This window comes from Ranitomeya variabilis, chromosome 5 (genome assembly GCF_051348905.1).
Source record: "Ranitomeya variabilis isolate aRanVar5 chromosome 5, aRanVar5.hap1, whole genome shotgun sequence".
In the NCBI taxonomy this organism is placed as follows: domain Eukaryota; kingdom Metazoa; phylum Chordata; class Amphibia; order Anura; family Dendrobatidae; genus Ranitomeya; species Ranitomeya variabilis.
The window spans coordinates 590,938,165-590,950,666 of NC_135236.1; the positions used below are offsets into that span (position 1 = coordinate 590,938,165).

The following is a 12,502-nucleotide window of genomic DNA, read 5'->3' on the forward strand; positions in this document are numbered from 1 at the left end:
TTTAGGAGAGGAGACCTTCATAGGAACATACCGAGAAGACAGCCACACCAAATCCCCAACACGAAGTCGGGGACCCACACCGCGGCGGTGGTTGGCAAAGCGCTGAGCCTTCTCCTGTGACAACCTCAAATTGTCCATCACATGGTTCCAAATCTGCTGCAACCTATCCACCACAGAATCCACCCCAGGACAGTCAGAAGGCTCAACCTGACCCGAGGAAAAATGAGGATGGAAACCAGAATTGCAGAAAAAAGGCGAAACCAAAGTAGCAGAACTAGCCCGATTATTAAGGGCAAACTCGGCCAATGGCAAAAAAGTCACCCAATCATCCTGATCAGCAGAAACAAAATATCTCAAATAAGTTTCCAACGTCTGATTAGTTCGCTCGGTTTGGCCATTAGTCTGAGGATGGAAGGCCGACGAAAAAGACAAATCAATGCCCATCTTAGCACAAAAAGTCCGCCAAAACCTGGACACAAACTGGGATCCTCTATCAGACACAATATTTTCAGGAATGCCGTGCAAGAGAACCACATTCTGAAAAAATAGAGGAACCAAATCGGAGGAAGAAGGAAACTTAGGCAAAGGCACCAAATGGACCATCTTGGAAAAACGATCACACACCACCCAGATGACAGACATTTTCTGAGATACTGGAAGATCCGAAATAAAATCCATGGAAATGTGCATCCAAGGCCTTTTCGGAACAGGCAAAGGCAAAAGCAAACTGCTGGCACGAGAACAGCAAGGCTTAGCCCGAGCACAAATCCCACAAGACTGCACAAAGGAACGCACATCCCGCGACAAGGAAGGCCACCAGAAGGACCTAGCCACCAAATCTCTGGTACCAAAAATCCCAGGATGACCCGCCAACACCGAAGAATGAACCTCGGAAATAACTCTGCTGGTCCATCTATCCGGGACAAACAGTCTCTCTGGTGGACAACGGTCAGGTATATCCGCCTGAAATTTCTGCAGCACTCGTGGCAAATCTGGGGAAATGGCAGACAAAATCACTCCCTCTCTGAGAATACCAGCCGGCTCAGAAACTCCCGGAGAGTCAGGCACAAAACTCCTAGAAAGTGCATCAGCTTTCACGTTCTTCGAACCAGGCAGGTATGAGACCACGAAGTTGAAACGGGAGAAAAACAACGACCAACGAGCCTGTCTAGGATTCAGGCGCTTGGCATATTCAAGGTAAATCAGATTTTTGTGATCAGTCAAGACCACCACACGATGCTTAGCTCCTTCGAGCCAATGTCGCCACTCCTCAAATGTCCACTTCATAGCCAACAATTCCCGATTACCAACATCATAATTCCGCTCGGCAGGCGAAAACTTTCTTGAAAAGAAAGCACATGGCTTCATCACAGAGCCATCAGAGCTTCTCTGCAACAAAACAGCCCCTGCTCCAATCTCAGAAGCATCAACCTCGACCTGGAAGGGGAGAGAGACATCTGGCTGACATAAGACTGGAGCTGAAGAAAACCGGTGCTTCAGCTCCCGAAAGGCCTCCACGGCCGCAGGAGACCAATTAGTCACATCAGAACCCTTCTTGGTCAAATCCGTCAAAGGTTTAACCACGCTAGAAAAATTAGCGATGAAACGACGGTAAAAATTAGCAAAACCCAAGAACTTCTGAAGACTCTTAACAGACGTGGGCTGAGTTCAGTCATGAATAGCCTGGACCTTGACTGGGTCCATCTCCACAGTAGAAGGAGAAAAAATAAAACCCAAAAAGGAGACCTTCTGTACTCCGAAGAGGCATTTTGAGCCCTTCACAAATAAAGCATTAAGACGCAGGACCTGAAACACCATCCTGACCTGCTTCACATGGGACTCCCAATCATCAGAAAAGACCAAAATGTCATCCTGATAAACGATCATAAATTTATCCAGATATTCTCGGAAGATGTCATGCATGAAGGACTGAAACACAGAAGGAGCATTAGAGAGTCCAAAAGGCATCACTAAGTACTCAAAATGGCCTTCGGGCGTATTAAATGCTGTTTTCCATTCATCTCCCTGCTTAATGCGCACAAGGTTATACGCACCACGGAGATCTATCTTGGTGAACCAACTGGCACCCTTAATCCGAGCAAACAAATCAGACAATAGTGGCAAAGGATACTGAAATTTGACTGTGATTTTATTCAGAAGATGATAATCTATACAAGGTCTCAAAGAACCGTCCTTCTTGGCCACAAAAAAAAATCCTGCACCAAGAGGGGAAGAGGATGGGCGAATATGTCCCTTCTCCAAAGACTCCTTTATATAACTCTGCATCGCGGCATGCTCTGGTATAGACAAATTAAAAGGTCGTCCCCTAGGGAATTTACTACCAGGAATTAAATTTATAGCACAGTCACAATCCCTATGAGGAGGCAGGGCACAGGACCTGGGCTCATCAAATACATCCTGGTAGTCAGACAAAAACTCAGGGACCTCAGAAGGAGTGGAAGAAGCAATAGACACCAACGGAGTATCGCCATGAATTCCCTGACAACCCCAACTTGACACAGACATAGCTTTCCAATCTAAAACTGGATTATGAGCTTGCAGCCATGGCAGACCCAAAACGACAACATCATGTAAATTATGCAGAACAAGAAAGCGAATCACCTCCTGATGTATGGGAGTCATGCACATGGTCATTTGCGTCCAATACTTAGGCTTATTCTCAGCCAATGGCGTAGCATCAATTCCCCTCAGAGGAATAGGAAATTCCAAAGGCTCCAGGACAAAACCACAGCGCCTGGCAAACGACAGATCCATCAGATTCAGGGCAGCACCCGAATCCACAAAAGCCATAACCGGGTAGGACGATAAAGAACAAATCAAAGTAACAGACAAAATAAACTTAGGCTGTATAGTACCAATGGTGACAGGTTTAGCGATTTTTTTTTAAGCGTTTAGAGCATGCTGAGATAACATGAGTAGAATCACCACAGTAAAAGCACAACCCATTTTGACGTCTATGACTTTGACGCTCAATTCTGGTCAGAGTTCGGTCACATTGCATAGACTCAGGTCTCTGTTCAGAAAATACCGCCAAAGGATGAGCAGATTTGCGCTCCCGCAAACGCCGATCAACCTGAATGGCTAAAGCCATAGAATCACTCAGACTTGCAGGGGTGGGAAACCCCACCATAACATTCTTAACGGCCTCAGAAAGACCTTCTCTGAAATTTGCAGCCAGGGCACACTCATTCCATTGAGTAAGCACCGACCATTTCCGAAATTTTTGACAATACACCTCTGCTTCATCCTGACCCTGAGAGATAGCCAGCAACGCTTTTTCTGCCTGATTCTCGAGATTAGGCTCCTCATAAAGCAGTCCAAGAGCCAGAAAAAATGCATCTACATTAAGCAATGCAGGATCTCCTGGCGCCAGAGAGAAAGCTCAATCTTGAGGGTCGCCATGCAACAAGGAGATAAGAATTTTAACTTGCTGAGCGGAATCACCAGAGGAACGAGGTCTCAGAGATAGAAATAACTTACAATTATTCTTAAAATTTAGAAACTTAGATCTATCTCCAGTAAACAACTCAGGAATGGGTATCTTTGGTTCTGACCTAGGGCTATGAATAACAAAATCCTGAATACTTTGCACCCGTGCAGTAAGATGATCCACACTAGAAGTCAGAGTCTGAACATTCATGTCTGCAGCTGAGCACAAAACCACCCAGAGTTCAAGGGGATGAAAGAAGCTAAACAGACTGCAGAAAAGGAAAAGCGGGAGGAAAAAAAAAATGTACTCAGGTCTTCTTTATTATCCCACTTCTGCGATGCATTAAACACTTTTTGGCCTGCTATACTGTTATGATCCTTAGTGGTTGAGGATCACAAATTACTCCAGCTAAGTAACAAACATAGGACAAGCTCTAGGGAGGTGGCAAACTGGACTGACCGCAAATCTGAACCTATCCAAACACACTAGAAGTAGCCGGTGAACGTGCCTAAAAATCCTAGACGTCTCGAGCCAGCCTGAGGAACTAACTACCCCTAGAGAGAAAGAAAGACCTCTCTTGCCTCCAGAGAAATAATCCCCAAAGATATATAAAGATATAGATGCCCCCAACAGATAATAACGGTGAGGTAAGAGGAAGGCACATACACAGGGGTGAAAGCAGATTCAGCAAATGAGGCCCACTAATACTAGATAGCAGAAAATAGGAAAGGGAATCTATGCGGTCAGTAAAAAACCCTTACAAAATATCCACACTGAGATTTCAAGAATCCCCACACCAACTCACGGTGTGGGGGGAGAAACTCAGTCCCCTAGAGCAACCAGCAAGCGAGGAAATCACATTTTAGCGAGCTGGACTAAAAACATAATGAACACTGATAATCAATAAATGATCAAACAAAAACTTAGCTTGTCTTGGAGAGACTGGGAGCAAGGTAGACACAAGGAATCTGAAGAGCACTGAATACATTGATAGCAGGCAAGGAACTGAGTCTCCAGGTGAGCTAAATAGGAAACCAACCAAGGATAACGAACCAGCTGATGCAGCCAACCTGCAGAAAGACAACACTACACAGTACCGCTTGTGACCACTAGAGGGAGCCCAAAAATAGAATTCACAACATCTGACCACTGTCCCTTTATGAGGTTATAACTCTGGAACGCTTCAATGGATCTTGGTGATTCTGACAATATTTTCTTTTGACATGTTGTACTTCATGATAGTGGTAAAATTTCTTTGATATTACCTGCGTTTATTTGTGAAAAAAAATGGAAATTTAGAAAAAAAATTTGAAAATTTCGCAATTTTCCAACTTTGAATTTTTATACAATTAAATCACAGAGATATGTCACAAAAATACTTAATAAGTAACATTTCCCACATGTCTACTTTACATCAGCACAATCTTGGAACCAAAATTTTTTTTATTAGGGAGTTATAAGGGTTAAAAGTTGACCAGCAATTTCTCATTTTTACAGCACCATTTTTTTTTTAGGGACCACATCTCATTTGAAGTCATTTTGAGGGGTCAAAATGATAGAAAATAACCAAATGTGACACCATTCTAAAAACTGCACCCCTCAAGGTGCTCAAAACCACATTCAAGAAGTTTATTAACCCTTCAGGTGTTTCACAGGAATTTTTGGAATGTTTAAATAAAAATGAACATTTAACTTTTTTTCACAAAAAATTTAATTCAGCTCCAATTTGTTTTATTTTACCAAGGGTAACAGGAGAAAATGGACACCAAAAGTTATTGTCCAATTTGTCCTGAGTACGCCGATACCCCATATGTGAGGGTAAACCACTGTTTGGGCGCATGGCAGAGCTCGGAAACGAAGGAGTGCCATTTGACTTTTCAATGCAAAATTGACAGGAATTGAGATGGGACGCCATGTTGCGTTTGGAGAGCCCCTGATCTTCCTAAACATTGAAACCCCCCCAAAAGACACCATTTTGGAAAGTAGAGCCCCTAAGGAACTCATCTAGGTGTGTTGTGAGAGCTTTGAACCCCCTAGTGTTTCACTACAGTTTATAACGCAGAGCCGTGAAAATAAAAATGATTTTTTTTCCACAAAAATTATTTTTTAGCCCCCAGTTATGTATTTTTTCCAAGGGTAACAGTTGAAATTGGACCCCAAAAGTTGTTGTCCACTTTATTCTGAGTATGCTGATACCCCATATGTGGGGGGAACCACCGTTTGAGCGCATGGCAGAGCTCGGAAGGGAAGGAGCATCATTTAGAATGCAGACTTACATGGATTGGTCTGCAGGCATCACATTGCATTTGCAGAGCCCCTAATGTACCTAAACAGTAGAACCCCCCCACAAGTGACCCCATATTGGAAACTAGACCCCCCAAGGAACTTATTTGTTGTGAGAACTTTTAAACCCCAGGTGTTTCACTACAGTTTATAACGCAGAGCCGTGAAAATAAAACTTTTTTTTTTTTTCACAAAAATTATTTTTTAAGCCCCCAGTTTTGTATTTTCCCAAGGGTAACAGGAGAAATTGGACCCCAAAAGTTGTTGCCAATGTGTCCTGAGTATGCTGGTACCCAATATGTTGGGGTAAACCCCTGTTTGGGCGCACGGGAGAGCTCGGAAGGGAAGGAGCACTGTTTTACTTTTTCAACGCAGAATTGGCTGGAATTGAGATTGGATGCCATGTCGCGTTTGGAGAGCCCCTGATGTGCCTAACCAGTGGTAACCCCCCAATTATAACTGAAACCCTAATCCAAACACATCCCTAACCCTAATCCCAACGGTAACTTTAACCACACCCCAAACCCTGACACACCCCTAACCCTAATCCAAACCCTAACCCTAACTTTAGCCCCAACCCTAACTGTAGCCTTAACCCTAGCCCCAACGCTAACCCTAACCCTAGCCCAAAACCTTGCCCTAACCCTTGCCCTATCCCTAACCCTAGCCCTAACCGTAGCTCCAACCCTAGCCCTAGCCCTAACCCTAACCCTAACGGGAAAATGGAAATAAATAAATTTTTTTAATTTTTAAATTTTTCGCTAACTAAGGGGGTCATGAAGGGGGGTTTGATTTACTTTTATAGTGGGTTTTTTGGCAGATTTTTATGATTGGCAGCCGTCACACACTGAAAGACGCTTTTTAATGCAAAAAATATTTTTTGCGTTACCACATTTTGAGAGCTATAATTTTTCCATATTTTGGTACACAGAGTCATGTGAGGTCTTGTTTTTGCGGGACGAGTTAACGTTTTTATTGGTGACATTTTCAGGCATGTGACTTTTTTTTATCGCTTTTTATTCTGATTTTTGTGAGGCAGAATGACCAAAAACCAGCTATTCATGAATTTCTTTTGGGGGAGGCGTTTATACCATTCCGCATTTGGTAACATGGATAAAGCAGTTTTATTCTTCGGGTCAGTACGATTACAGGGATACCTCATTTATTTCATTTTTTTATGTTTTGGCGCTTTTATACGATAAAAACTATTTTATAGAAAAAATAATAATTTTTGCATCGCTTTATTCTGAGGACTATAACTTTTTTTATTTTTTGTTTGATGAGGCTGTATGGCAGCTCATTTTTTGCAGGACAAGATGACGTTTTCAGCGGTACCATGGTTATTTATATCCGTCTTTTTGATCGTGTGTTATTCCACTTTTTGTTTGGCACTATGATAAAGCATTGTTTTTTGCCTTTTTTTATGGTGTTCACTGTAACTAGTGGGACAGTTTTATAGGTTGGGCCGTTACAGATGCGGCGATACTAAATATGTGTACTTTTATTGTTTTTTTTATTTAGATAAAGAAATGTATTTATAGGAACAATTTTTTTTTTTTTTTGGGGGGTGGGATTTTTTCTTTTTTTTACACATGTGAATATTTTTTTTTTTACACTATAACATTGCCCCAGGGGTGGGCATCATGTTATAGTGTAAGATCGCCGATCTGACACTTTGCTGTGCACTGTGTCAGATCGGCGATCTGATGTGCACAGCTCCTGGAGGCTTCTCGGCGCCTACTCTGAGCAGGCGCTGTGAAGCCACCTCCCTGCAGGACCCGGATGCCGTGGCCATTTTGGATCCAGGCCTGCTGCAGGGAGGAGGAGGTAAGAGACCCTCGGAGCAATGCGATCACATCGCGTTGCTCCGGGGGTCTCAGAAAAGCACGCAGGGAGCCCCTACCTGCACGATGCTTCCCTATACCGCCGGAACACTGCAATCATGTTTTATCGCAGTGTGCCAGGGTTAATGTGCCGGGGGCGGTCCGTGACTGCTCCTGGCACATAGTACCGGATGTCAGCTGTGATAGTCAGCTGACACCCGGCCGCGATTGGCCGCGCTCCCCCCGTGAGCGCGGCCGATCGCATATGACGTACTATCCCGTCGGTGGTCATACAGGCCCACCCCACCTCGACGGGATAGTATGTCTAATGTCAGAAAGGGGTTAAGCTGCAAATTGGATTAGTCACTAAGTGGTTAAACCACAAGTGTTTTAGCAGTGTCTTTTTGGAAGGTGAAAATCTATCCCAGTCTCAAATCACTGACAGACTCAAACAGGTTTTGCTCAAGGAATGTCCCTCTATTTGGCACCATCCATATTCGACTGAGCATTTTCCCTGTACATGCTGCCAAAAAAGATCCCACAGAATGTTGCTGTCATCACCATGTTTCACTGTTAGGAAGAAGTAGCTGAAGAATCATAGCTTTCTAGGAAGCTTGAAAGTCCCTAACTCCGCTATAGAGAAGTTTCAGCAACTGTGCCGCTGTTTGCTGAACTCCTGCCACTGTGCGGTAACCTAAAGAAAGATGTCTGCGTCTTCTGCTGTGCTTTGTTGATTAATGAAACAGACAGTAACGTTAAGCTTGATTTTTTTCCTGACGTTGTGGTCTCCTTTTCGTGGGGTTGCAGGAACCACAGCCACATTAAGCGAGGCAGACCAGAGGGGTACAAGAAGTGTCCACAGCAACAACAGCAACACAAACACAATGGTGCAGGCCACAATTTTCAGTTGTGTCAAGGGGTGTTGGACTCATGACACTAACCGACAGCTACCACCCTTAGCATCGTTACTACTTTACTTGAGGAAAGAGTCATATCAAATCAGAAAAATTATGCAACATTTCTAATTGGAGGTATTTGCTAATATTATTACACTTACATATTGGGATATCCCTTTAAGTCTCAGACATACCAATTTATTTTTTAGTAGAGAAATTAATAAGGTATTTTTGTCAGGTAAAGGCCCTAACAACTTATTTTTTTTACATATCTGTACATTACATCACAGACGCTGCTTCTTTGTATTTACTAATTTGAGATTTTATTTGTGTCAATAAATATTAGAAAATATATGCGTACATTCCTTCTTATTTTCACTTAAGTATTTATGATAGAGCTAGATAAATAGCATAAAATTAAACAACACTGGAAATTCAGTACGCCTATCACTAGTGTTGAGCATTCCGATACTGCAAATATCGGGTATCGGCCTTTATTCGCTGTATCGGAATTCCAATACCGAGTTCCGTTATTTTTGTGATATCGGAAATCGGAACCGGAAGTTCCTATAAGTTCCCAGGCGTGTGCGGTGCGTATGGTTCCCAGGGTCTGGAGGAGAGGAGACTATCCTTCAGGCCCTGGGATCCATATTCATGTAAAAAATAAAGAATAAAAATAAAAAATATGGATATACTCACCCCTCCGACAGACCCTGGACCTCAGCGGTGCAGCCAGCAGCCTCCGTTCCTAAGAATGCAGTGAGTGTAGGACCTGCGATGACGTCGCGGCTTGTGATTGGTCGCGTGAGCGGTCACATGAGCGGTCACGCGACCAATCACAAGCCGCGACGTCATCGAAGGTCCTTCACTCTGCATTCTTAGGAACGGAGGCAAACGCTTGCAGCGGTGACAGCCAGGGGCCGTCCCGAGGGTGAGTATATCCATATTTTTTTATTTTTATTCTTTATTTTTTACATGAATATGGATCCCAGGGCCTGAAGGAGAGTTTCCTTTCCTTCAGACCCTGGGAACCATCCAGGATCACTTCCGATATTTGTGTCCCATTGACTTGTATTGGTATCGGGTATCGGTATCGGCGATATCCGATATTTTTTGGATATCGGCTGATCCAATCCGATACCGATACTTTCAAATATCGGAAGGTATCGCTCAACACTACCTATCACATAACAGTTCTTGAAACTGATGAATACTTGCATGCTTTCTGTGTGCTTTGTTTTACGATGATTTCATGGCCTTCTGGGCTCTTGAACTCACAGTATACTGATACATAATGAATTTCTTCCCTTAAATGATGCGGTCTATTAAATGAAGTCACTGTGGCAATTTCTCATATGAAAATAACAAATATTCTTATACCTTTATGGTTTCCATCCAGTGTGGCTGTTTGACCTGATAGTACAGTACAGACCTATATTCACTTAAAAGTTTGTCCCCAGCTCCCAAGCTGATGGCATTCTGTAGATAAAAAATATAAAATGCATACCATAATAAATACTGTAAGAAAAAAAATTATATATAAATACACACACATATATATATATATATATATATATATATATATATATATATATATATATATATATATATATATATACATATACATACATACACACACATATACCCAGGTGTTCCAAATTATGCAAATTGGATTTTAGTGTCAAAGATTTAATTGTTTTGTTTTTCAAATAAACTCATGGATAGTATTGTGTCTCAGGGCTCAATGGATCACTGAAACCAATCTTAAACACATTTAATAATTAGTTTTCCCGGTGATTCTAATTAAAGGAAAACTACTTAAAAATGATGTTCCACATTATTAAGCAGGCCACAGTTTTCAAGTAACATGGGAAAGAAAAAGGATCTCTCTGCTGCCGAAAAACATCAAATAGTGGAATGCCTTGGTCAACGGATAAAAACATTAGATATTTCCCGAAAACTTAAGGTGTGATCATCGTACTGTTAAGAGATTTGTGGCTTATTCGGAGCACAGGCGTGTTTGTGCTGATAAAGGCAGAATGAGGAATGTTTCTGCCAGGCAAGTTCATCGTATTAAGAGAGCAGCTACTAAAAAGCCATTACAAACCAGCAAACAGATATTTGAAGCTGCTGGTGCCTCTGGAGTCCCTCGAACCTCAAGGTGTAGGATTCTTTAAAGGCTTGCTTTGGTTCATAAACCAACTATTCGGCAACACCAAAACAGTGTTCACAGGCAGAAATGGTTGCAGTGGGCCCAGACATACATGAAGACTAATTTTCAAACAGTCTTGTTTACTGATAAGTGTCCAGCAACCCTGGATGGTCCAGATGGATGGAGTACTGGATGGTTGGTGGATGGCTACCAAGTCCCCACAAGGCTGCAACATCAGCAATGAAGCGGAGGAGTCATGTTGTGGTCCGGAATCATGGGGAAACAGCTGGTAGGGCCCTTTAAGGTTCCTGAAGGTGTGAAAATGACCTTTGCAAAGTATATAGAGTTTCTGACTGACAACCTTCTTCCATGGTATAAAAAGCAGAAACGTGCCTTCAGGAGCAAAATCATCTTCATGCATGACACTGCACCATCTCATGCTGTAAAGAATACCTGAATCATTGGTTGCTATGGTCATAAAAATGAGATAAACTCATGGTATGACCACCATCTTCCCCTGACCTCAACCCTATAGAGAACCATTGGAGTATCATCAAGCAAAAGATCTATGAGGGTGGGAGGCCGTTCACATCAAAACAGCAGCTCTGGGAGGCTATTCTGACTTCATGCAAAGCAATACAAGCAGAAACTGTACAAAAACTCACAAGTTCAATGGATGCAAGAATTGTGAAGGTGACATCAAAGAAGCGTCCTATGTTAACATGTAACATGGCCTGTTGGGATGTTTTGGCGTTAAATAGCTTTTTTGTTCAGTGAATGTGACCTCTTAATGCTGCAAATTCAACAAATGAGCATTTTCAGTTCTTTAAAACATATCAAATGTTTACAAATTCTATTGTGCCTAATAATTTGGAACAGTGCATTTTGAGGTTTTATTCATTTTGGAGATTATACTGTTATCATTGGGAGGTTTCTTCAATAAAATTTGATGTATACTCTAACGGGTGATGACTTATTTGACTGACTGTCATTTGCACCGCCCATTTAGGAATTAGGAAAATCCGAGAAAAAATAATTTGCATAATAATTTGGAACAGGGTGTATATCTATATCTCCACATATCGCAGCCCAGGAAGGTCACGCAGAACCACCCACTGTGATCTTTGTGTAGAACAGCTCTCTGCTGCCCCCTATCATCCGGACAATTACACGATTGACTGATGATTAAAGGAGGAGGTCGCTGGCTGCTTCAACTAATAGATCAAGTATCAGGAAATTAACAGTGAGTGTATGGTATATACATCTCTGATTCCAACACAGGGAAGTGTTTACCACCAATGGAAATGAAGAGAAGAAATTATCCAGCTTCCAATCTTGCACAAATTTATTGGATTAAAAAGTATTAATAGACTCCATCATGAGTGTAGACACAGTTATGCGTTTCGAACATACATTGCTTTCTTTAACAAAGGCTTTTCCTCTCTTCATTTCCACAAGTGGTTACTTTCAGATCTGTGCTTCCTGGGATGCCTAGCTTGGGTGAGATGGTTAATGCTTTTCTCTATGTACCCCCCAAATAGAGTCACTGCAAAAGCTACAATAACTCCAGCACTACTTGCTGCCACCAGTCAATTTTTATATTTAGGCTGACTGGAAACCTGATTCTGGTAGCGTATGGCTTTCAAGTGTTAGTTTACAAAACAATTAAATTTTATATTTAATTCAAAATGAGGCAGTTTTTATTAAAAAAAAAAAAATTACAAAAGATTTTACAGCAGGGACAAAACAATACAGCATATACAGTACCAAAAATAAAGGAATAAGCAGAAGAAACTAACGACAACACTCACAGAGATGAACATAGCCGAAGGAAAGAACAATGTGCATCTCTCTACAGGAAACAAGATCAAATTTCGGTTGGACTTTTTATCAATAA

At 42.0% G+C, this 12,502-nt stretch overlaps 1 protein-coding gene across 1 annotated transcript in view; it reads right to left on the bottom strand.

Moving 5' to 3' along the window:
* DOCK2 (dedicator of cytokinesis 2) overlaps positions 1 to 12,502 on the bottom strand; it is a 1,347,187-nt gene that overhangs the window by 956,925 nt on the left and 377,760 nt on the right. The window contains exon 15 of the mRNA XM_077266018.1: positions 9,834 to 9,932. Within this exon, the coding sequence (XP_077122133.1) occupies positions 9,834 to 9,932 (99 nt within the window). The remainder of the gene's footprint in view (positions 1 to 9,833; positions 9,933 to 12,502) is intronic.